This window comes from Miniopterus schreibersii (assembly GCF_964146895.1).
Source record: "Miniopterus schreibersii genome assembly, chromosome: 3".
In the NCBI taxonomy this organism is placed as follows: Eukaryota; Metazoa; Chordata; class Mammalia; order Chiroptera; family Miniopteridae; genus Miniopterus; species Miniopterus schreibersii.
In genome coordinates, this window is record NC_138103.1 from 3,944,177 (window position 1) to 3,970,151 (window position 25,975).

General features: G+C 47.9%; 1 protein-coding gene across 1 annotated transcript in view; it reads right to left on the reverse strand.

Moving 5' to 3' along the window:
- OTOA (otoancorin) overlaps positions 1 to 8,941 on the reverse strand; it is a gene marked incomplete at both ends in the record, with an annotated part of 118,253 nt that extends 109,312 nt beyond the window's left edge. The window contains 7 exons of the mRNA XM_081131695.1: positions 1,576 to 1,811; positions 4,221 to 4,352; positions 6,640 to 6,727; positions 8,221 to 8,248; positions 8,362 to 8,392; positions 8,484 to 8,512; positions 8,851 to 8,941. Of these exons, the coding sequence (XP_080987821.1) occupies positions 1,576 to 1,811; positions 4,221 to 4,352; positions 6,640 to 6,727; positions 8,221 to 8,248; positions 8,362 to 8,392; positions 8,484 to 8,512; positions 8,851 to 8,941 (635 nt within the window). The remainder of the gene's footprint in view (positions 1 to 1,575; positions 1,812 to 4,220; positions 4,353 to 6,639; positions 6,728 to 8,220; positions 8,249 to 8,361; positions 8,393 to 8,483; positions 8,513 to 8,850) is intronic.
- Between the last annotated feature and the right edge of the window lie 17,034 nt (positions 8,942 to 25,975).

The window sequence follows — 25,975 nt, forward strand, 5'->3', positions numbered from 1 at the left end:
CTCAAGAGCTGAGAAACGAGTCGGGGCTGTTAGACCTGCATTACTCTGTTGCAGGGTTCAGAGCCTTCCCCCAGACCCGGCTCTTATACGGGATCCACGTAACGTTTTTGTAGCAGCCATCCATGCCCCTCTTTCTTCATCACAGCCCCTCAGTTATTCTTGGAGAAACGTGTCCCCCATTCTTGGTCCATCCACGTTGGTTGTGTGGGACTGTCACCCACACCGAAGCCATGCAGCCCGTTGGACCCACTGACAACAGTGAGCGGACCAAGGCTGGCACAGGACCCAGTCTGGACCAACGAGAATCGGGCCTAGGACTCCCAGGCGCTCGGCGTCTGCTCCAGGCCTCGCGTATTCACCCGTCCCCACCTGCCTTCTCCCCTCGGCCATGCACGGGGTGTCCCAAAAACAGTAACGCACTTTTACAGCTGAGAGCTCAACTGGTGTTTCTGTGTTTTCAGCCAGACTAAGCTCTGAACAAGGGAAATTCATCCTAAAATGCTACCGCAAGTTTGAAAACGCAGTTGAAGTACAGACACTGCCTTTACAGCGGTGCCTCGGTTTTCCAGCATCTCCACTGACAATTCAGTTTACAAACGCCGTACGCCCGGGAGGAAATGCTTCGGTTTCCGAACCCGCCTCGGAAGTCGCACATGCCCCGCGGCTCCCGCTGCCGGCAGGGTCCTGAGGCCCAGCTGCCGGCCGTGGATCCCTCGGTTTCCGAACGTTTCAGAACCCGAACGGTCTTCCGGAGCGGATCCCATTCGAAAACCGAGGTGCTATTGTATAATTATCCAAAGTGTGTATATATACACTTTTAGGGAGACGTCCTGTGTGTACACACTTTAACAGCTGACAATTCACCTAATTTTCACTCCTTTTCAGGTTTAACTGACTGGAAATAACGGGTGAAGCCAGACTAAGCTGTGAACAAAGAAAATTTATCCACTAGACTTTTTGATGGGGACACATAAAAAATAAAGTTTATGGTACAAAACTGGGAACAGTTGACGAATTGAAGGTACACAAATGCTGAACAAAATGACTTTTTTTTTTTAATCCTTACCCGAGGATATTTTTCCCATTGCTTTTCAGAGAGAGTGGAAGGGGGTGGGGGGGAGAGAGAGAAGGGGGGGGGAAAGAGAGAGATCTATCAGTTGCCTCCAGCATGAGCCCCGACGGGGTTGGGAATCAAGCCTGCAATCAAGGTATGTGCCCTTGGCGGGCACTGAACCCAGAACCCTTCAGTCTGAGGGCCGAAGCCTAACCACTGAGCCAAACCAGCTAGAGCCCGAACAAAGTGATTCTCGATGTTTGCAATTCCATTGCTTCGTGTTATCAGCAGTCCCTGGACCAGAACGGTCATCACTTTGAAAACAGGCGTTGACCAAAAAAAGTACTCATTTCTATAGATTCTTTTAAATTTTGAAAATGAACTGTATGTTCATAAACGCTGACTTTATAATCATTCAAAGTGTGTACACATTTTGGGGGACACCCTCACTGCCGCCTTGAGCTCTCAGAGCAGCCTCTGCGCGCGGGGAGCGGAGCGGAGAGGCCGGGAGGGTCACTCACAGGTTCCTGAAGGCGTCCTCTCGCAGGTCCCGGGGGAGCCTCTCTGCAACGCTGGGCTGGAGGAAGCTGCCCGAGGACCCCCTCAGCACCTTGCCCAGGACCTCCACGCACTCCAGGGAGCTCAGCACCTGGAAACACCTCTCCAGCGTGATGAGAAACAGGCTGCGGTTCACGCCCGGGCTTTGCAAGGCTTGTTTCCGAATCTCTGCCAAGTCAATGACGACGTCTCCCAGCTCCTAAGGGAGTAACGAAGCTAGGGCTGTCCTGAGAGCGGTCCCTGGGCTTGGACGCCCCGAAGGGACCACACTCAGCAGCAGTGAGGAAATCAAGGACCGCTGTTCAACACCATGCTTCTACGTCAAACCTTCTATGACTTTCCACCTGCTCCCCCCACACTCTGCAGTTTGTCGCTCTGAGATACCCCATGGCTGTCACACCTCCGACCCTTGTTCTAGCTGGAATCCCCTCCCCCGCAAGTCCTTCCCCCAGCGAAACCCAGCTCATCCTTTATGGCTGAGCTCAGTCATCACATAACCGGCGATGTCCTCTCTGCTACCCTCCCACTTCAGTCAGATCAGTTCTCCCTCCACTACAGGCTCCCAAGAGCATCTTGAACCAAACTCTGTGAGCATTAGAGATGCTCGTGGGGCTCTTTCCTCCAAGCCGGTGGTTCTCAACTCTGACAGCACATCAGCATCAGCGGGGCGGGGAGCCCAGTACCACCGTGGCATCTGATTTAACCGTCTGGAGTGGAGCCCTGGCACCTGATTCTAGTGTGGGATTGAGCCCAGAGTCCTTGAGGCCCAAGCCAGGTGCCCAGTGGAATGCCCAGTACCTAGACGACCCAGAGAAATAACCTGTTGAATGGCTGAACGAATGAGTGAGTGGGTGGGTGAATGAGTGAATCCTGCGGACCATGGAGCACAGTAATGCTGACAGGGTTTACTCACAACCTGATTGGGCCCTCTGTCGGTCACCTAACGCACCCTCCCAGAATAGCAGCCATTTGCTGAGCACTGACTTCCCACCAGACACTGTGCCCAGCACAGAGGAAACCTGTCTTCTCATAGATCCCCTCAGCAGACCTCTAGGGTAAGCCCGTGGATCCGAGGGTCAGACATTCTTAGAGTCAAATCCCAGGCCCTCCGCTTATTACCTGTGTATCCTCTAGTCCACCTTGAATGAGACCATAAAGGCAAGGTGCTTGGTAAGCATCCCACAAACGTTATGTGCTATTATTAACTCAATACCACAGGGGATGAAAACAGGAGGGAGTGAGCAACCTGCCCCAACGAACACGGAGCTGGAATCAGAAGTGAATCTCAGCCCAGGCCCAGGCTTCTAACCGACCTGCGGCCATTTACTATGGGGGGCAGAAGCAGTGCAGCTGGTGAGTGCAACTTGGGGAACCGTCAGCAGGGCTCTGCGGACAGAATTTAGGGCATCTGTAAACATCGGGGAAGCTGCACCCTCTTTTTCACTGCCACAAACCTGGCCACTGCCTGCGTCTGTGGATACAGTGCCACTGGGGCACGTCCACGCCCACTCACTCACCTGCCACCTGCGGCTGCTTTCCTGCTCCAGCGGCAGAGGGGAGCAGCTGTGACAGAGACTGTGTGGCCTGCACAGCCTAGAGCACTTACCGTCTGACCCTCTGCAGGAAGTTTCCTGGCCATTCCCTCAGAGCAATACCCGACCCACAGAAAACCCACAATGCACAGGAATCAGTATCATTTTCACGAACCACCATCCCCATTTTTGCCATAACCTGGCACTTCCTTTTCTATTATTTACTTCATATTTTCTTAACATGTTTTTATTGATTTGAGAGAGAGAGGAAGGCGGAGGGAGAGAGAGATAGAAACTTCGATGAGGGAGAAACATCGACGGAGACCATAGCCCAGCATGTGCCCTGACCAGGAACGGAACCGGCGACCTCTTGGTGCACGGGTCATCGCTCAACCTGAGCAACACCGGCTAAGCTACTTCTTATTTTTTTAACAAACTCTTTTTTTTAAACTTAAATTCATTTCAAAAGGAAACATTACATTTCTACCACCAAGCTCACAAGTTTGGTGTGTCCATTCTATTTTAAGCACAGACTTTAAAGTAAATCCATGATTATGAAAATATTTAAAGGGTTCAGCTCCTTTTGGGAAACACTGCTCCACACGGACCTTCCTCTGGAAAGAAAACTCGGAACCTCACATTTCCGGGTCCCACAGATTGTCTGGGTCTGAGGCCTTGCTTTGCCCACACGTCACCAGCTTTGTTTTGTGGAGACAACCTGCTTCTGCTTTTTGTCTCCCCTCCAGACTGTAAACTCCTTGAGATCAGGGACAGACCGTCCTCTATGCCTGAACCCGGGGCCGCAGGTGACAGCCGCCATCTGAGCCTGTTTACTCAGCCAAACCACTGGAGCCCTCGGTGCCCTCACCTCTCAGTAGCCATAAGAATGTGGCTCATTAGGCTCTTCCTTTGAACTTCAGAGAAAGTGAGAAAATCTAGGTCCAAAGCTCCCAGGGGGTTGGGGAGAAGGAGACAGGAAGAGGTAAAGAAAGTCGGAGCCTGAGTCAGGCTCCATCGGCTTCCGCTGAGCAAACGCCAGCGGGCCCTGGACTCCCCCGGGTGCCCCGGAGTCTCACCAAGCGGTGCTCCTTGTCTTCCCAGAGGAACTTCATGGCCGTGCGGAGCTGCTGGGCGTCTGCTCCCCGCAGGTCCTCCAGCAGCCTCTGGGGCTGGTAGAGCAGCTGCTCCAGGTGGTTTTCCACGGCTGCCTGGATTCGGGGTGTGGGGAGTCAGGGAGGGCGGGCGGAGCGGTCAGCACCACGGCCAGCAGCCCAGCCGAGCCACCTCCCGCCCTGCAGAGGCCGCCAGCTGGCAGCCCGCACAGGGTAGGCTGGCTCAGAAATCTTCCATTAGCTGCAAACATTTAAAAGAGGGTATTCTTCACAAAAATTCAGAGTTCCAACTTCTCTCGGAAAACAGAAAGACCTGGCAATGCTGGACACACGTCCCCCCCGGTGATAATCAGCTCACCGCCCACCCAGCCAGCTGACTTCTCCAATGCCTGCCTGGTCCCCGGAGGGAATTGAGGGTTCAAGTCCAGAAAGTTTACCCCAGGTGGGCACTCTCCCATGCCCAAGCTACGAGTGCAAGACAAAAATTCAGGGAGCATGAACAAACTCCCTCTGGCAGCCTCTCCTGAAAGAGATCTCCTCTGTTACATGGGGAATTCTTTTCTAAATCTCCCTTAAATAGAGCTGCTCTAAAAGGGCAGCTTAACATGATGTCACAGGTAAAAGGTGGGCTCTAGAGCCAGACAACCCATGTGCAAATCCTCACCTTGCCACCTACTAGCTGTGTGGCCTTGGGCAAGTTACTCAACTACTTTGCTAGATAAAATACAGGATGCCCAGTTAAATCGTAATTGCAGAGAAGCAATGAATAATTTTTTAGCAAAAATACATCCCAAATATTGCATGGGACATGCTTACACTAATAAAGTCAAACTTCACTGGGAATTCTGTATTTTTTATTTGCTAAGTGGGCGACACTACCTCTGGGCCTCAATTTCCTCAGCTGAAAATAGAGACAACAGCAGGTAAGGTTGTTCCGAGGATTAAATAAGCACGTAGTTTGTTCGCTAGCCCACAGCACACAGTGAGTAGTCAGCGACTGCCGACCACTATTCTTGGTCCTAAATGAGTTGAATATTTACTCTCTCTTCCCTTAGAATGAAAGGCCCACTTGGGTAGTAACACAGCTGCTTTGCTCTCCTCTGAGTCTCCAGTGTCTAGCACTGTGCCTGGCAGAAAGTAGATGCCAGTTAAGTAGCTATTGAGTGAATGAATGAATAACAGTATTATTTATTCACTCATTCATTTGCTCAATATCTGCTATATGTATATTTACATATATATATACGAAGACAGATAGTTGATCTGCTAATATATGAATTTCATGAGAAACCACAGCGCTAGAGAGAAAGGCAGGCATTGCTCCTCTTAACCTGCCACAGGCTGGTGAACAGCAGGGAGAAAGCAGACGCCGTGAGGCCGGCAGCTAGCGGGGACCCCGCTGAATGGTAAGGACCAGCTCTCTGAGGGTAGGTCAGACGTGAATGTTGGTTGATATTTTCATTTTCATCAAAAAGGAAGTAGACATGGAAACAACAGAGATGTATGTCAGAACTTCATTCACCCATGACACGAATTCTTTGCTGAATCAGGTAACAGAATCCTGGAAGAATATTTCCCCCATTTTCTGTGCTCTTCCCAGTGTAGTGGCAAAGACACAACCCACCGGCCCCCGCTGCCCCTGAGACACAGGTCCACTGCCATCAGTGGTTATGTTACTTTTTTCTCATAGCAGAGTTAAAAATGAAGGAAAATATTTCTTGGACGCATGACTGAGATACTGACAATTACACCCAGAGACCCACTCTCCTGCTGTCCCTTTTAGCAATAGAATCCCACACGTCTGAGCTGGCACATGGCCTCTGGGAAAGGACTGCCGTGAGATGTGACCATGGACTGGGGGCCCGTGAAAGGCAGGCAGAGGGAAGTGTGGGACGCGCGGGTCACATCCTGAAAGGAGGGGAGACTCACCCTCACCTCCTCTTTCCCAGCCCCAGCCCCCGCCGTGGGGTGGAGCATGGACGTGCTGTTTCAGGCAACAGCTCCCTAGAGAATGACAGAACCAGCCAGAAGGAGCCTGCGCCCCTGGAAAGTCTCTGGAAATAGATCCCCTCTGGCTCTCCCACTTAGCTGTGGGCTATTACATAAGAGAAATAAACCAAACTGTGAGAGCGCTGTAATTTGGGGTCTCCTTGTTATGGAAGCTCAGCTTACACCCTAATACACCATGTCTCCACCAAAGATGGAAAAGTAAAAGCTAGGCAAAGAACTCGTATCATGTTTTAAGAAAAACTGGACAGAACATGCTTCTTTGGGGGAGTGAAGACGAGCTATACGCCTAGCCCACTTCTCCGGCCTCCCTGGCCTGAGCTTGCAGTCCCTGGGCACACAGAGGGGAACGTGGAGGATGGGCCCCGGTACCCACCTGCAGGCTGGGGGCGGTGAAGGCGGCATTCCGGGCATTCAGGTAGGCCAGGACTCTGTGGGACAGGTCTGCCGTCCACGTGTGGGCGCTTCAGTCAGAGACAGATGGGAAGAGGTCATGACGACGGTTCCCCTGTGACGGTAGTGCTGCTGCTAGCTGAGCGACCAGGGGATGGCGTCCAGAGGATGGTGGGGTGGGCTGGGGATGCTAGAAACTTCGTGTGTGGAGGAAGGAGGCTAGCTGAGCTGGCACAGTGGGTGGGGTCAGAGGGAGTTTCCGATTCTAGGAATCTGCCTGGGTCCCATTTTCCCAGGACAATCATCAGTGTCTGAGCTATGTGCAACATTCTAATTCCCACAGCAATCCACTTAAATCAACTGCCGTTCAAACACACGAACCTAGAAAGCTGTCCTCACTAAGTGAGGTTTGAAAACAGGTGCTGTGTGTGCCCTGGCGGCTGGAGCGGCGCTGTGAGGAGCATGGACTCGAAACCTGGATTTGAATGCTGGCTCGGTCACTCAATTGTGTGGCCTTAGGTTATTTATTGAATCGTCTGTCCTGTGCCTCAGTTTCCCTTTCTATGTTATACAGCTAACAGTTGTGAGGATTCAATTTGCTTACCACAGGTAAAGTGCTTAAAACAGGGCCCAACACATAGAAAATGCACAGTTCCATTCACAGTAGCCCCAAATCGGAAGCAACCCAAACATCCAACAACAGGTGGAAGCTCAACAAGCGTGGCACATCCCCTCGGCGGAATGGCACGCGTCCATAGGACGGGATGAGCCAGGAGCTTGCTTCCAGATGTGGCCGAGTGGCTGACGACAGGCAAAGCCTCCAGCTGTAAGCCAGTTGGCGGTCTTTCATAATCCCATTCTTGTTACAGTAGTGAGGAAGCACATAAATAAATGTTTTAGCCTGAGAGAATATACCCAAAACTATCCGCTGGAGCTCTCTTAGGGAGAGGGGTGTTAATGGGATCTGTCACTCTAGCAAGCTGGGTGCCCTATCAAGAGGCCCCACGGCCTCCACTTCTTCTTCCTCGGAGTCCTCGCCGTATCAGAATTATCTGCTAGCATCGGTCCCTCCACAGGACTCTCCAGTGCCCTGCCTCGGGTCCAGTCCCTACCACCGGCCATCTGCAGTCCGTAAGGACACGAGGCTGAAGGCAATGGGCAGGGAGCCAGGCTGCTGGACACACACTGCAGCTCCACCGCGTCCCTGCTGCATGGCCTGGACACACCCTCCCTGGGGGGGCCTGTGTCCTCATTCTGTCTAATAGGAGAATAGTAGGGTCTACCCCGGGGTGCCTGTGGGGACCAGGTGTGTTTCCATGCATAAAGCACTTAGAACAGTACCTGCCACATAGCAAGCTCTCAATAAAGGTTAGCTCCCACACTAGGCCAGAGAGGTATAAAAGTTTGCAGAACAAATGTGTCTACTTTTTAAAAAACACGCTTGTGCTTTGGTTGACATTTTTTGTAATAAGTATGTGTTACTTTTTACAATTAAGAGACTTTCACCAAGAACTTTTATTAAAAATCTATTCCACCCCCGCCCCTCCCCTCTAGGGCAGGTTACCTTTGAAACTGTATGAGGTCCAGCAACGCTACAATGGGAACAAAATGAAAAGACAACTTAGAAAGGAGCCCTCCAGAGAGATCACAGGCAGGTGGGTGCGCAATTCTCATAAGCAGCAAGCGGGGGCGGTGGGGACGTTACCATTCAGATAGTTTCCATCTATTATTTCTTCCTAAAAGGCAAAGAGAGACTGTCAAGTATCACATCCAAAAACTGGCAGCTCCAATAGAGGACGTTTGGGTTAAAAAAAAAGAAATACTCACTGCCATTTTTTGCAACAACGGGTGCAAATCTGTAAGAGAGCCAATGAATGCATAACTAGAATTGAACTGTGTGACCTTCAAAGATGCAAACGTGGGTTAGGAAGAGTCCCCCTAAAAATCAGCTGTGAAGGAAATTATAGCGGGTTTTAATTATAGCCTCACCTACATGTGCCCAGTGTGAGAAAACCTTGGTTTGAAAACCCCTCTTAGAATAACCATGAAAATCCTACACGCATGGGCTCGGGCATGCACACTGTACACACACTCCAGAATATCTACAGTATCACATCCCTAAACCAACCCCCCCCCCGCGCCACCCCCTAAGATGTGTGGAAACCAAGACAGACACCGCCCCCTTGGGACTTACCTTGCCTGGAATTTGGAACTCTGAGACTTGCCACTCCATGGCTCAGAAAAAGGGAAAGGAGAAGAGCGTATGTCCCAGGTTCCCAAGACATCCTCCTGTAATTAATTCAAGCATAGAAATAATTCAGGTTTGATTATTAAATATATTAAGAAGATTCGGGAGACAAAAGGGAAAGACAAATAGACTCAGAATCCCTCGAGAGTTTTTTAAAAATAATTTTAAAATTCCAACTACTATGCTCCATCTAAACCCCTATCCTACTCTGAGACACAAGCATCTCTCCCCCATTCCCCTCAATCGAGCAAAGAGAAGTGCTTAAAATCACGGTCTCTGTTATATCTGACAAAGGGTTTATATCCAGAATATAAAAAGAACTCTTGCAATTCAGTTAGAAGAAGATAGCCAAGGGGAGAAAATGGAGAAAGGATATAAACTTAAACTTTATTTTAAAAATACAAATGCCCAATAAGCACATTAAAGATTATCAACATCTTTAGTTATCAGAACATGCAAATTTTACCCACAATGAAATAACTCTACACACCCACTCGAATGGCTAAAGGTTTAAAAGACCGATAATACCAAGTGTTGGCGATACTCTTTTTTTTTTTTGCATTGATTTTTTTTAGAGAGAGTGAAAGGGGGGAAAGAGGAGGGAAGAGAGGGAAAGAGAGAGAGAGATCAATTGGTTCCCTCACACAAGCACCCCAACCAGGGCCAGGGATCAAACCTGCAACCCAGATACATGCCCTTGACTGGGAATCGAACCCCTGACCCTTCAGTGCACAGGCCGACGCTCTAACCACTGAACCACACTGGGCAGGGCAAGCAAGAACCCTTATACATACATTGCTGATACAGCCACTTTGGAAAACTATTTGGCAATCTTGTCTTAAAAGTTAAATATACAATACTCTGTGATCCAGGAATTCAACCCCTAGGTATTTACTCAAGAAAAAGTAAAACATATGTCCATACAAAGACTTGTACAGTTCCATTCATAAGAGCCAAAAATTGGAAACAACTCAAATGTCCAACAACAGGTGAAAGATTAAAGAAATGCAGCATATCCATTCAAGGGAACACCACTAATAAATAGAAAGGAACAAGTTGGGCTTTTGCTTCCAGATATGGGGTCACTGGCATTAGATAAAACCTCCTACTTTAAATAATTATAAAACCACCCAAAATATATGAACAAAGGTTTTTAGACATTGGACAACAGGTAACACAATACTGAGATTCCTGAGAGAAGGGAAACGGAGATAACAGAAAATATATATTGGTCTCTGTTACTGGTTCCTGCTCCTAAAATCCTCATAATTTCCTGGGGGACAAGAGCACTGGGAGCATCTTCTGTTCCATTAAGGTGACTCTAGGTGGGATCCTGGATGGCTTCCAGATGGGAGCTGATCACCAGAAAGACTAGGCCAGGATTAAAAGCTTGGAATGTTCAGCCCTAACCCCGATGCTCCAGAGTGGGGCTGGAAATGGAAATTAATAATTGATCATGCCCAAATGAGGAAGGTCCCAATAGCAGGTGGTTCAGAGAGCTTCCAAGTTAGCAAATACATCCACATTGGGAGGGTGTGCACCCCAACTCCACATGACAAAAGTTCTTGGACTCAGGACCCTGCCACACCTCGCCTTTCGTACCTCTTCATCTAGCTGCTCATCTGTATCCTTTATCATATCTTTTAATAAACTGGTAAGTAAACACAAGTATTTCCCTAAGCTCTGTGAGCTGCTCTAGCAAATTAATCACACCTAAGGAGGTCCAATCTATAACCAAATCAGACAGAAGTTGGGGGTAACCTGGGGACCTACTCTGAAATGGGGTAAAAGAGGCTTTGTGGGACTAAGCCCTTAACCTGTAAGGTCTGATATTATTTCCAGATAGACAGTGTCAGAATTTAGTTAAGTTGTAGGACACCCAGCTAGCCTCACAGAACTGCTTGGGGGGGGGGGGGAGACTTTCACACATTTGGTGACCAGAAGTGAAGTGTTCTGTGTGAGTGGTAACGGAGACACACAGGTGAAAGACTCACAGGATAGAGAACAAAGAAGGAGGTGAAGAACTCGGATATTCCCTACTCAAGTTTTCCTTTATACAAAAACAAACTGAGCTCTGTAAGTCCCAAAGCTCACTATCTGGGGTCTCCAGACCTCAGCACAAGGAGGGAGAATCCCAACAGAGCCTACAGGTCTCACTGAATTGAGGAGACAGTTGGAGAGAAAAGAGTTGCAATGAGAGAAAGTTCTGGAGATTTGCAGAAATGTCCGAGTCTTTGGCTGAATTTTTGTCTCTCTATGCCTATACATGTAAGAAGCAACCTGAGACTATAGAAAAAACACACCAATAGTAGGCAGAACAATCCTTCAAGCTCACGCAGGGCAGAAAATAAGTCCTACCATCTGGAGTGGAAAAATCTCCAAACATGTGGGGTATTAAGGAAAGTGAGCCTGGAAAGAATCAAATTGATTCCAATTAACTGGATTACATCCCAGAAAAAATCCAAACAATATTTAAAGAAGTATCATAAAATCCAGTAACCAGCAATGTAAATATTCAAAATGTCCAGTATCCGATCAAAAATTACCAGGCAAAGAAGCAGGAAAATATGCATCATTACCAGAGAAAAAACCCAATCAACAGAAACAGATCCAGAAATGACAGAAGATCAAATTAACAGACAAGGATGTCCATTATAAATATACTCTGTAGGTTCAAGAAGGTAGAGAAAAGTATAAATATATTAAGGAGAAACATGGAAGATACAAAAAACTCAAATGGAATTTCTAGAAATGAAAAATACAACATCCAACATCTGAAATGAAATATACACTGGGAGTGGTTAACAGCAGATTAGACACTGCAAAAGGAAAGATTGGTGAACTTGAAATCTTAGCACTAGGAAATATCCAAACTAAAACAGAGGTGAAAAAAGATCCCAAAAAAATCTAAGAGAGCCCTGGGACAATACGAAACATCTAAAATGTATGTAATTAGAGCCCCAGGAAAGAAGAGGGGGACAGAACAAATATTTAAAGAAACAATGGTCAAAATCTTTTCAAGTTTCATAAAACTAAAACCCACAAATCTAAGAAGCTGAACAGACCCCAAGCAGAAGAAACATGAAGAAAACCACAGAGGTGCATCATAATTAAACTGCCAAAAAACACCAATGACAAAAAAAAATCAATCTAGAATATATAAACAACTCTCAAACTAAACAGTAAAAAACATAAACAATCCAATTAGTAAATGGGCAAAATATGTGAGCAGACAGTTCACCAAAGTGGATATCCAGGTGATAAATAAGAACATGAAAAGACATTCTACACCATTAGCCATTATGGAAATAAATATTAAAACCATAACATCATTATAGATCTATCAGATGGCAAAAAAAATTTTTTTAAGTGATAATGCTAAATGCTGGAAAGCATGCAAAGAAACTGAATCACTCAGACATTGCTGGTGAGAAAATAAAATGGTGCAGGTATTCTGGAAAGTAGTTTATAAGTTTCTTATAAAACTAAACATGCATTTAACATATAGCCCAACAACTGCACTCTTGGGAATTTATCCCACAGAAATGAAAATCTATGTTCACATAAAAGCCTGTACACAGATGTTTATAGCAGCTTTATTCATTATAGTAAAAAACTGGAACCGATTCAAATATCCTTCAATTGGTGACTGGTTAAACAGACTGTGGTATGTCCACATCATGCAATACTACTCAGAAATAAAAAGGAACAAATTATGGATATGCAGCAATCTGAATGGACCTTAAGGGAATTATGTTGAGTGGGGGGAAAAGGCAATCACGAAGGTTACACACTGCAAAATTACAGGATTGAAAACAGATTAGTGTTTGCCTTGGGGAGAGGAAAGCACCCAAAGAAAAATATCGTATTATAAGCAGAGAAAGAGAAATAAACTGATTTAAGCAAGAATATGGATGCCCTCAAAAATGTAATGCCAAATAAAAGCCAATCCAAAAGAGTACATATTGCATGACTCCATTTACACGAAATTCTAGTTTAGATAAAATAACCTACAGTGACAGAAAACAAATCAGGAGTGCCTGGGACACCAAGAGGGACAGTGGGAGGAGTTTGTTTCGAAAGAGCACAAGGAAGCTTTATGGGGTGAAATTTCTATATCTTAATTGCAGTGGCTTTTATACAGATACAGACATACATTTATCACTGAACTGTACACTTTAAGCAGACGTCTTTTATTTTAATGTCAATTACACCGCACAAAAGTTCATTTCAAAGGAGAAAGGAAAAGCATGAACTGAGGAGCCAGACTGCCTGGTTTGAATCTCATCTCCACCACTTACTAGCTGTGTGATGTTGCACAAGTTACTTAATCTCTCTGGGCTTCTGTTTTCTCATCTGTAAAATGGGGTAAATAATGGTCCCCACATCATAGTGTCGTCTGAGGATAAAATGAGTTAATAGTAAATCACTTAGCCCTAGCCACTGTGGCTCAGTTGGTTGGAGCATCGCCCCATATACCAAAAGGCTGTGGGTTCAATTCCAGGTCAGGGCACATATGGAAGGAAACTCATTGATGTTCCTCTCTCTCTCTCTCTCTCTCTCTCCCTTCCCTTCTCCTTAAAATCAATAAGCATATCCTCTGGTGAGAATTTTTTAAAAATAGCAAATCACTTAAAACAATGCCTGACACAAATAAAGCTCTCTATATATGGGTTTATTAAACAAAACAAAAAAGCCAGACTGACATTTTCAAAATTCAAATCATGGAATGTCTGTGGAAATAATGTTCTAGAAACAAGTGAGATTAGGCCATTGTTAAGCACCTTGACTTTTACTTGGAGGGAGATGAGAGCCACTGAAGGGACATTAGCTCAAGAGCGAGAGACATGCTCTGACATTTTAAACCTGGGCCAGTCACATGGATGCTGTGTTGAGACTGCTGCGGAGTGGCAATGGTTGAAGCAGAGAGCACCAATAAGAGATGACAATGACAGTCGTGGATGGCAGTGAGGGGGTGAGAAATGGGTGAGTGCTGCAGGTGTTCTGAAGGTACAGCTAACACACTGGAAGTGGACGTGCTAAGCCTGAGAAGCCTCCTAGGTATCCGAGTGGAGACAGCAAGTGGGCCTTCTGGTCTTCGAATCTGCAGCCGGGGAGAGCTCCAGAGGGGAGCGATCCATACAGAGCACTCGGCCCTTATTCAAACCCACAACGCTGATGAGACTACCAGGAAAGTGCCCGAGAGGAGAAACCAGGTGAGTTTAAGGACTGAGACCAGCGCATTTCCTTTGTTAAGATGTCGGGTGGCCCAGCCGGGCGTGGCTCAGCGGTTGAGCGTCGACCTACGATCCAGGCGATGGGGGTTCGATTCCCGGTCAGGGCACATGCCCGGGTTGTGGGCTCGATCCCCAGTCAGGGGCGTGCAGAAGGCAGCCGATCAATGACTCTCTCATCATTGATGTTTCTCTCTCTCTCTCCCTCTCCTTTCCTCTCTCTGAAATCAATAAAGATATATTTAAAAAAAAAAAAAAAAGATTTTGTTGGGTAAACCAGGTACAACCAGCAAAATCAAGATTGGGCGATTCCCCAAAACAAACAACCTATTTTCTTTAGCAAATATATTGCAAAGAGAGAAAGAGATACAGAGAGAGGAAGGAACTATGAACTTAAATAAATAAATAAAAAGCCTTAGCTGTATCAGTGGCTTAGAGACTACTTGGATCCCGATTAAAGCAAACCATAAAAACAAAAATTATGAGACAACTGGGGAAATCTGAGCCCTGACTGAATATTTAGAGATTTTAAAGAATTATTGTTAATATTTTTAAGTTTGGTAACAGAATTGTGGTTATATTGTTAAAGGAGTCTTTTCTTTCAAAGGAGGGATGTTGGTTTGCAAACTGGCCCCACATGCGGAGGGCAAAGAAGAAAAAGACAGGCCACTCCAGATGGGCAGGTGGCAGTTTTATAAGCAAGAGAATGTGCTTCCTGGGATTGTCTTGGGCAGCCACAAAGATGAGATCTCCACCCCGCCCACCAGAATCTTAAAATTTTATACAGAGGCCTTAATGGGGTTCAGTCATATATTCAGTCCAGAGGGTCCAACAACACATGGCTCTCTCAAGGCTGCATCCTTGAAAACTGTGGGACCCGTGGCGGAATGTACATTCCAATGCCGGGGAGGTGAGGAACCTCCGACTGCCCGGGTCCAGCTCTCAGGCCAACCGTGGTCCTGTCCTCTTGATGACCTCTCCAACGAGGGGTCAGCAAGCTACAACCCAAGGGCCGAATTCAATCAGCTACCTGGTTTTGTGTGGCTCGTGAGCTAAAAACGGTTTTTACATTTTTAAATGGTTAAAAAAAAAATCGAAAGAACAATATTCCTTCAGACATGAAAATTTCGTGTATGAAATTTAAATGTTAGTGCCCATAAAGCTATATTGGCACACAGCCGTGCCCATTCATTTCACATTGTCTGGGGCTGCTTTCACTCTGCACCAGCCGAGCTGGGAAGCAGGGAGAGCCCCGTGGCCCACAAAGCTGAAAATCCTTACTCTTTGCTGAAAACTGCCAACTCCCTTGCAGAGCTGCATACTGACATATTTACAAGCGAAATGCGATGTCTGAGATGGCTTCGAAATAACACGAGAGGGAGGAAGCAGGTGGGAGACAGGTACAGACGGAAAATGTTGGTTATGGGTTGACAGTGGCAGCCGGGTGATGGGTACATGAGGTTCATATATTCTTGTGTCTACTTTTGTATGTGTTTGAAATTCTCTACATTAACAATTTTTTTTAAAAAAAAAAAAGCAAAACAAAAAAGACTGCCGTGTTTTGAGTAAAAGAGGGTGGATAGGTGAGGAGGAACGGGAATGGGGGCTGAGAGGAGTGGCCAGAGGGCCAAGAGGAAAACAGGAGAGGATATGGTGTCCTCGAGGTCAAGTGCGGAGAGGGAGGACCCTCGGAGCTGCTCCTGGGTCCTGGGTCAGGTCAGATGAAGTGTGGCAATTACACAATGCTTGCCTGACTCTCCGGCAGCCCACACCTCAAATACGGATACCCCCTCTTAACAGGAACTTCATGGGAACCCCAAAATGCACAGCCATGTCTTTCCAGACTATTCCAGAGGCGCCCAAGCGGTCTTTCATACAGATCTCCCTGGTATTGTCTAGCCTGTTGTGCAAATAGATTCTTTATCCCCCAAGGGGGCTTCCACATTCAGCTTTGGAAACAGTTATGCTCATTTTACTGCCCAGGACAAAATAAACTCAAACTTTTGAAACCTCCAGATGCCAAAAGCTGAGCCTTCCAAACTGGATTTCAAAGCACTCTGTAGATGGGTTCTGACCCACCAATCCAGCGCCCAGGATGGTCTTTTCAATCTCACACAAACTCTTACTGGGTTTGCGTCTTTTGGGCTCTGGAGAGCCTTGGGCCCTGTTTTCTCCCTGGCCTTTGGTCAGCTGCCCTGGGGCACTGGCCTCAGTCACAGTTCTCGGGTTTCCTAGACAATAAAGCTCCTTGTATTTCTGGCTACAGCCTCCCATTAACTCTACGGAGAAGTTTACAATTACTGACACCGACACCCATTCCAGTGAAACCCCAACCCATTGGTTTGAATTAAAAGTCCTTTAGGTCACTCTTTTTTAGGAGATTGGCCAAAAGGATTGAAAGGCTGGAGCAGGGCAGTGGAGATTAGGGAGTCAATAGCTTTCTCCATGGGTCCCACCCCTTTGCTACCAAACCACCGCCCTCCCACCCCCCAGCAGACCAAAGGGTGGAAATCAGGCAAGGGCTGCCTTGTTGGAACCTACAATGAAAGCGCAAAAGTAACCACGAACCTTAAATGAGCAGTTTCCTAAGAAAATACAAGCATTTGGATGAGCAGGGAGACCAACCGTCCGGTTTCCTGGGACTGTCAGAGGGGAACCAGGACATGTTGCTCACCCTATGGATGAGAAACATTTCATTTTCTATGAAACTTGCAAAGATACTGGGAGGTTCCTCCACTGCTGGGCCTCCCATTCCAGACACAAACCAACAATTCACAATGACACGGAGTTTTACCGTCTGCAAAGCAGCTCCATTTAAGGTCTGTACCGTGAACACATATATATGCACCTGCAGAAACCAACTTGGAGATTTTCCACCACCACTCCCCCTCAAAAAAGATAGCATTTTCATCACTATAACACAAATGAGCCAACTTGTCCAGCTGGTAGGATACCAGGCTGGTGGAACTGGATTTGGATTTTACTTCTAACCTTGGTGATGGAATGGCCCTGCTCCCAGGGACTGCAGAGCTCCAGGAAATGAGCACTTTCTGAACTAGAGGCCTGAGGCCTGAGGTCCTGTCCCGCCCTGCCCCTGAAGGTGAGACTCGGCACAGCCATTCCTCTTCCTTTCTTTCTCTCCAGAGAACACATTGGAAGGCTGGAGATTCCATAATGAGAGGAGAGAGAGAAAGAAATGATCTCACTGAGCATCTACCATGTGCCAGGCCCTGCCTCCCAGCTGCTCTTTCTACCAGCCCTGAGGGTTAGTCTCAGGAGGAGTTCTGTGGATGTGCAGAGATCACACACCAGGCAAGCGGTGGAGAGGGGTCCCGAGGCACGACTCCCTGGTGACGAGAACCCAGCAACCACTGAATGAGAGAGAACTCAGTGTGTGTCCCTGTACACGCTCTGTCACTTCATTCTTGCAGAATCGTTGAGGCCAACATTACCATTATCTATTTCACAGATGAGGAGACGGGTTCTGAGAGGCCACGTGACCTACCCCAGGTCACACAGCTACAAAGTGTCGGGGCCAGATCCCAAGCAGAGCTAAAGGATTCCAGGCATTTACCAGCTTTGCTCTCTGGCTCTGCTCAGCAGCCCGAGACCTAAGGCTCCAGGCGCCTGGTGCCACCTCAGGAACAGGAGCCGGGGCTCTCATCCTTTACTAGCTGTGTGCTGTTGGGCAGATTCCTTAACCTCTCTGGGCTTTCGTTACCTCCTCTGTACGACGGGGATGGCAATAGTAACTCCCTCACAAAGACCATGAAAACATTTTCAGAGTTTTCTCCAATGCATTGCTTTCCCGGCATCTCCCCATTTCCTGCTTACAGACCAGAGCCAAGCCCGCACCGCGCAGAGCAAACTCAGTGGCCAGCGGCCTCGTGGTCGCTGCTTTGGCCGGAGACGCCTCACAAAGCTGCCGCTGCTGTGGCTGCTGCTGTGAAGGGGGTCGCATCCCTCTCCTGGGAGTTTCAGCACGCCCCACGGACGCCCCCCTTCCCGGGACCCTAAAGCCGCCGTACCCGCCCTTTGCCCCCCCCCCGTCACCTGCCGCCCCTGCCTGCTTTGTGTCCCCGTCCTGGGGAGGCCCCGCGGCGAAGCCCAGCCCGCAGCCCCCGCGCCTGGCCCTGCGGGTCCTCCCCTCGGCCCGCGCGCCTCACCTGCGGTGCCCGCTCCGCCGCTCGGAGTCTCCGCGGAGGCGGGCGGGGCGGGGCGGGGCGAGAGGGGCGGGGAGAGGGGCGGGGCGGGGCGAGAGGGGCGGGGCGGGGCGGGGGAGAGGGGCGGGGCGGGGCGGGGGGAGAGGGGCGGGGAGAGGGGCGGGGGGAGAGGGGCGGGGCGGGGCGGGGGGAGAGGGGCGGGGAGAGGGGCGGGGGGAGAGGGGCGGGGCGGGGCGGGGGAGAGGGGCGGGGCGGGGCGGGGGAGAGGGGCGGGGCGGGGCGCAGGGGGCGGGGCGGGGCGGGGCGGGGGGAGAGGGGCGGGGAGAGGGGCGGGGGGAGAGGGGCGGGGCGGGGCGGGGGAGAGGGGCGGGGCGCAGGGGGCGGGGCGGGGCGGGGCGCAGGGGGCGGGGCGGGGCGGGGCGGGGGGAGAGGGGCGGGGCGGGGCGGGGGAGAGGGGCGGGGCGGGGCGGGGCGGGGGAGAGGGGCGGGGAGAGGGGCGGGGAGAGGGGCGGGGCGGGGCGAGAGGGGCGGGGCGAGAGGGGCGAGAGGGGCGGGGCGCAGGGGAGGGGGAGGGGCGGGGGGCGGGGGGAGAGAGGGCGGCGCGAGGGCGCGCGGGGGGGCTTGGGGGGTTCAGGGGGCCCGCGGGGGGTCTCGGAGGGCGCGCCCGCCTGCGCAGCACCGCCTCCCGCCGAGGCGGCTGGGTGGGACCCCGGGCGCCCCGCGCAGACCCGGGCGCGGACCCCGCCTGCGGCCGCGGCTCCCGAGCTCCGGGGGAAGGAGCGTGAGCTCGGGGGACGGCCCCCCGCGGCCTTGGCGGGGCGCTGCTTGGCCCCGGATTCGAACCACCTGCTAGTAAAGGTTCACGAGGCAGCTGGACCGACGTGGCCGCATCTGCTTGACGGTCAGGCTCCCGGGCAGGACGTCGTGACGCGGCCCCGTTGGAGTCCGCGCCCGTCGGAGGCTGTGCCAGGGGGACCCTGACGCGGGGTTTCCAGGGACGGGCGGGACCGCGGCGCGGTGAGCCCGCGGGGCGGGGGGGGCGGGGGCCTTCGGGCCGCCTTCTCGTGTACGCGCGAGGAGTCTTCACGCTGAAAAGACGTCCTGTTGTGTATCCCGCCGGAGCACATTCTCCCCATTGATTTTCAGAGACAGACGCGCCCCAACCAGGGCTGGATCCGCCTGCAGCGAGGCTGTGCCCTTGGCTGGAATCGCACCACCGCGGGGCCCTAACCACTGAGCCACCGGCCAGGGCTAAAACGATTTTTTTTTTTTTTTTAAATAATAAGAACTATAAAGATGTCCAGACCCCTTGGTCAGTAAATGTGACCGAATTATGTGAAACAGAAAAAAAAAAAGAACTCCTGAGAAGTAAAAGCGGCTTGTGCACCAAGCTATTTGCAGCAGCAGCGCTACACGGCATATAAACCAAAACAGTGGGGGGAGGGGGTAGAAAGAGACCCAAACTGAGGGTCCGCCGTAAGGACATGGGTGCAGACGCCTATTACAATGGGCATTAGCAACGACCACGCAACAGGACCACCGGGAAATGATTTTATGTCCAAAAAGCCAAACGTTCAGTAATACATGTGAATGCACTTTCGTAAAAAGCTGAAAGGAAATACATTGAAATACTAGGTTGCACGGTGGGATTAGGCATAACCGTGTCCCCCTTTTCTAATGAAAACGTAACTGCAAACCTGGCGGTTTCCTTGCAATCCTTCACCTTTAATGAAACATCTCAATACCTGATACATTTTAAGTAATGACTGAATTACTAATGCTGACACTTTATCAGTGACAAAATTCAACATTCTCCTCAGAAATGGCCGACTGTGCTGTTCTGTTGCTCATCTGGTGGTTACTGATATTATTTATAAATAGTTACAATACTTACCAGCATCCTCAAAAACGCCCATTATCCCCAGGCTCTTGGTTTGATCCTTTTAACAAGAAGCTTACTCTCAAGCCCTAAATGATGGAAAATGTCTTCCATCCTTTGTCAATTTTTGATTTAGAAAATAGGTGTCTATGAATTTCACATGGTTTATCTTGGAAGGATTAAAGTATCTTTTCATTTCTAAATTTTATTGTTAAAAGTTTGCAAATTGGAATGTGTGGGGACATACGTGCCTAGAAGAAGAGTGGACGGGCATGTGCCAACTGTTAACAGTGGTGCTGTCACGGTTATGGGACATAGGTAAGGCTTATTAGTATTTTACTCTTTTCACCTGTATTTTCTACTTTTTCAATAACAAACATGTACTTATAATGCAGTACCCAGGAGGGCGTTATGATCAGCCACAGCCACCTTATAGATAATAAATAATAAAAACAAGGTGACAGGATCCAGTGCAGACCTGTTCTGTCCTGCCGAGTATAAAAGGACCGCGAGCCCGGCCGGCGTGGCTCAGTGGTTGGACATCGACCTGGGATCCAGGAGATCAGGGTTCGATTCCTGGTCAGGGCACATGCCCGGGCTGCGGGCTCGATCCCCAGTGGGGGGCATGGGGGAGGCAGCCGATCGATGGCTCTCTCATCACTGATGTTTCTCTCTCTCTCTCTACCTGGGCTCAAGCACCTGGACGCTGCCGTTTGAGAAGCGCTAAGCCCTGGCCGGTGTGGCTCAGTGGGTTGAGCGTCACCCCCGTGCGCTGAAAGGTCTCCAGTTCGGTTCCCCATCAGGACACAGGCCCAGGCTGCAGGCTAGATCCCCAACCCCAGCCAATCCATGTTTCTCTCTCATCAGTGTTTCTCTCCCTCTCTCCCTCTCCCTTCCTCTCTCTCTAAAATCAATAAAAACATTTTAAAAGAGAAAAGAAAGGGCTGAGGGGTCAAAGGGCTTTAAAACCAATATTCTGTATTGACTCCTGAAAATGATATAAGAAAACAGCATTTGGGCTTTTTCTCTGTTTTTAACTATGTTCCAGAACTTAAATGCAGGTGTATAAGACATTCCAACTTTACATGGTCATTTATTTGGGGGGGGGTGGGGGGAATGTTTACTTTTCCTTTTACATGTATTAAAAGTAATTTTAAAATGGCTTGTATTTAATCCACATGAATACAGCATACTGACTCTAAACTCCAGAGGGAGATATTAAGTTCTAGTTCTGTAATAATATTCTCCTAATTCTCCAAAAGTATAAAATTTTATAGCTAAAAAAAAATGTATTTGGTGTGAGTGAACACTGACTCCCGTTCGGTGATCACCAGTATAGAAAGCGAGCTGAATTACTAGTGAATGAAACCCAGTGCCATAAAGTTGTGCTGTAAAAACAAATATTAGGGAAACGCAGGTCAAAACCACAATTAAAAAATAAAACCACAATGAGATACCACCTCACGCCTGTTGGGGTGGCTACTAGAGAGAAAAACAGAAACTAGCAAGCGTTGGGGAGGACGTGGAGAGACGGGACCCCTGTGCACTGCTGCTGGGATGTAAAATGGTGCGGCCGACGTGAAACACAGTGTGGAGGGTCCTCCAAAAACTAAACATGAAATCACGAGGCGATCCAGCGGTTCCACTCCTGGGTAGACACCCAGAGGAGCAACGACCCACACTCGCGGGGCCCTGTTCCCGGCGGCAGAGCTCGCAGGAGCTGACAGGTGGGAGCAGCCCGGGGTCCACCGGCCGGTGAGCGGATCAGCCAGATGCGGTTTCTATCTGCAACGGAATATTTTTAAGCCATAAAGAGGAAAGAAGACTCCCAGTCAAGGCGGCGGGCGGCATAGGGAAACGCAGGGCTCGCACCCTCCCGCAACCACATCAACATTACAACTAAAGTACAGAACCACCATCGCTCAGAACCACCTGAAACCGAGCCGGATGGAAGCTCTGACCGCTAGACAGTGAAAGAGCCGCGTTTGTTTCCCCTGCCCGAGATGTATCAGAAAAAAATATTACTACGAGAAATGTCCAAGATCTGACTGTCTATGTTTTCTGCAGGGTTTTTACAGTTTCGAGTCTAACATTCACGCCTGTAATCCATTTGGGGTTTATACTTGTGTTTGGTGTAAGAAGATGGTCTAGTTTCATCCTTTGGCACGTATCTGTCCGATTTTCCCAACACCATTTATTGAATAGACTGTCTTTACCCCCTTGTATGTTTCTGCCCCCTTTGTCAAATATTCATTGACTATGGCCCTGGCCGGTTTGGCTCAGTGGTTAGAGTGTCAGCTTGTGGACTGAAGGGTCTTGGGTTCGATTCTGGTCAAGGGCGCATGCCTCGGTTGCAGGCTCTGATCCCAGGCCTGTCTTGTTTGGGGGCAACCAATCTACGTGCCTCTCTCACATCATGTCTCTCTCTCCCTCTCTCTTGTCGGTATACAGGTGTTCATAATATTTCTTACCATCCCTTGTATTTCTGTGGTGTCAGTTGTTACTTTTCCTCTTTATTTCTGATTTTATTTCTTTGTGTCCTCTCTCTCTGTTTCTTGATGAGTCTGGTTAAATGGGCAAAGGGCCTGAATAGACACTTCTCCAAAGAGGACATACAGATGGCCAATAGGCAAATGAGAAGATGCTCGTCACTAATCATCAGAGAGACACAAATTAAAACCACAATGAGATATCATCTCACACCTGCCAGAAAGGCTGCCATCAATAAGTCAGCAAACAAGTGCTGGCGAGGGTGTGGAGGAAAGGGAACCCTTGAGCACTGTTGGTGGGAAAACAGACTGGAGCAGTATGGACTTTCCTCAAAAAATTAAAAATGGAACTGCCTTATGACCCAGTGATTCCACTCTGGGAATTTAACTGAAGAATCCTGAGACACTATTTTGAAAGAATATGTGCACCCTTATGTTCATAGCAGCATTATTTACAATAACCAAGATTTGGAAGCAGTCCAAGTCTTCATCAATAGATAAGTGCATTAAAAAGCTACAGTACCTTTGCACAATGGAATACTACTCAGCCATAAAAAAAGAAGGAAATCTTACCCTTTGTGACAGCGTGGATGGACCTGGAGAGCATTACGGTAGGTGAAATAAAGCAGTTAGAGAAAGACAAGTACCACATGATCTCAGTCATATATGAAATCTAATGAACAAAATGAACTAACAAGCAAAATAGACAGACTCAGGTAAAGAGCAGGCTGACAGCTGTTGAGAGGAGGGGTTGGGGGAGTGGAGAGATTGAGCAAAAAAGAAGAAAAAAGAGAAAAAAACTCATGAACATGGACAACAGTGTGGTTTTTGCCATGGAGGAGGGGAGATGGAGGAGGGTATAGTGAGGATAAATGGTGATGGAAGGAAGCTTGACTTGGGGTGGTGAACACATAGTACGCTGTACAGATGATGTGATGTATAATTTTGTTAACCAGTGTCACCCCCAATAAAAGAAAAAATACTCCCGCAAGGCAAGGATTTTCCATTTAACTGAATTTATAATGAGCAGAGTGTTTATGTAAAGCAAGTACTTAATAAATACCAGTAAGTTTTGCTGTTTCTTTTAATATTAAAAAAAAGGGGGGGGTAGCCCTGCTGGTAGTTCATTTGGTTAGAGCATGGTCCTGATACACCAAGGTTGCAGGTTCGATACCTAGTCAGAGCACATACAAGAAGCAACCAATGAATGCATGGATAAGTGGAACAACAAATATCTGTGTGTGTGTGTGTGTGTGTGTGTGTGTGTTTCTTTCAAATCAATAAATTTTTTTTAAAAAGAGAGGCAAGTTATATATTTTTTAAAAATAAATCACATGGAGATTGGTAGGAGGGGTGGAGACGTGGAACATGCTGGTCCCACACCCACGAGTGGCAGAGCTCAAAGCACTGGTCCTAAGGATTTTCAGTGAACTTAGGGAAGAACAGATGAACTTAATGAGAATTTCAATAGCATAAAGAAGGACATGGGAACCATAAAAAGGAACCAGTCAGAAATGAAGGGCATGCCAACTAAAATGAAGAATAATTTACAGAGAATCAACAGTAAAGTAGATGAAGCTGAAAATTAAATCAGGGATTTGAAATATAAGGAAGCAAAAAACACCCAATCAGATCATTACAGCAAAAAGAAAATCCAAAAAAAATTAGGATAGTGTAAGGAGCCTCTGGGACTTCAAGTGTACCAACATTCCCATCATGGGGATGCCAGAAGGAGAGGAGAAACAGCAAGAAACTGAAAACCTATTTTAAAAAATAATGATGGAAAACTTCCCTAACCTGGTGAAGGAAATAGACATACAAGTCCAGGAAGCACAGAGAGTCCCAAACAAGATGAACCCAAAGAGGCCCACACAAGACACACCATAATTAAAATGCAAAAAGTTAAGCCCCGGCCAGTGTGACTCAGTTGGTTGGAGTGTCATCTTGCACACCAAAAGGTGACACGTTTGATTACAGTCAGGGCACATACCCAGGTTGTGGGTTCGATCCCCAGTCAGGGCATGTGCAGGAGGCACCCAATCAATGTTTCTCTCTCACATCAATGTTTCTCCCTCTCTCCCTTCCTCCCTCTAAATAATAAAAATTTTTAAAAAATAAAATGCAAAAGATTAAAGATAAAGAGAGACTCTTAAAAGCTGCAAGAGAAAAGCAATTAGTGACCTACAAGGGAGCTCCCATAAGACTGTCAGCTAATTTCTCAACAGAAACTTTGCAAGCCAGAAGGGAGTGGCAAGAAATATTCAAAGTGATGAAAAGCAAGGACCTACAACCAAGACTACTCTACCCAGCAAAGCTATCATTTATAATAGGACAAATAAAGAGCTTCCCAGACAAGGAAAAGCTAAAGGAGTTTATCACCACCAAACCAATATTACATGAAATGTTAAAGGGTCTTCTTTAAAAAGAAAAAAAAAACATGAACAATAAAATGGTAATAAATACATACCTATCAATAAATGAATCTGAAAAACAAAATAAATTAAGAAACAGAACAGAAACAGACTCATAGATACAGAGAACATTTTAACATTTGCCAGATGGTACGGGGTTTGGGGGGATGGGTGAAAAAGGTGAAGGGATTAAGAAGTACAAGTTGATTGTTAGTAAGGGGGGGGGTGTAAAGTACAGCATAGGGAATATAGTCAGTAATGTTCTAATAACTATGTATGGTGTCAGATGGGTGCAAGATTTATAGAGATGATTACTTAGTAAGTTATATGTTGTCTAATCATTACGTGTACATATGAAACTAATATAATATTGAATGGCAACTGTAACTGAAAAATAAATGATTTTTTTTAAATATAACTTTATTGATTTTAGAGAGAGGAAAGGAGAGGGAGAGAGAGCTAGAAACATCAATGATGAGAGAGTCATTGATCGGCTGCCTCCTGCACGCCCCCGACTGAGGATCGAGCCCACAACCCAGGCATGTGCCCTGACCAGGAATTGAACCCTGGTCGCCTGGATCCTAGGTCGAGGCTCAACTGCTGAGCCACACCCGGCCGGGGAATAAATGATTTTTTAAAAAGGAAAGAAATCTGACACAGGCAACGACATGAATCAACCTTGAGGACATTATACTGTATGAAATAAGCCATACACAAAAGGACAAATATTGTGTGATTCCACTTATATAAGGAACCTCGAGTAGAATGCTGAGGAAAGAAGGAATGGGAGTTAGTGTTTAGTGTGGAGTTTCGGGTCTTTGATGAAAGAGTTCTAAAGATGAATGGTGGTGATGGCTGCACACTGTGAATGTACTAAATACCATTGAACTGTAAA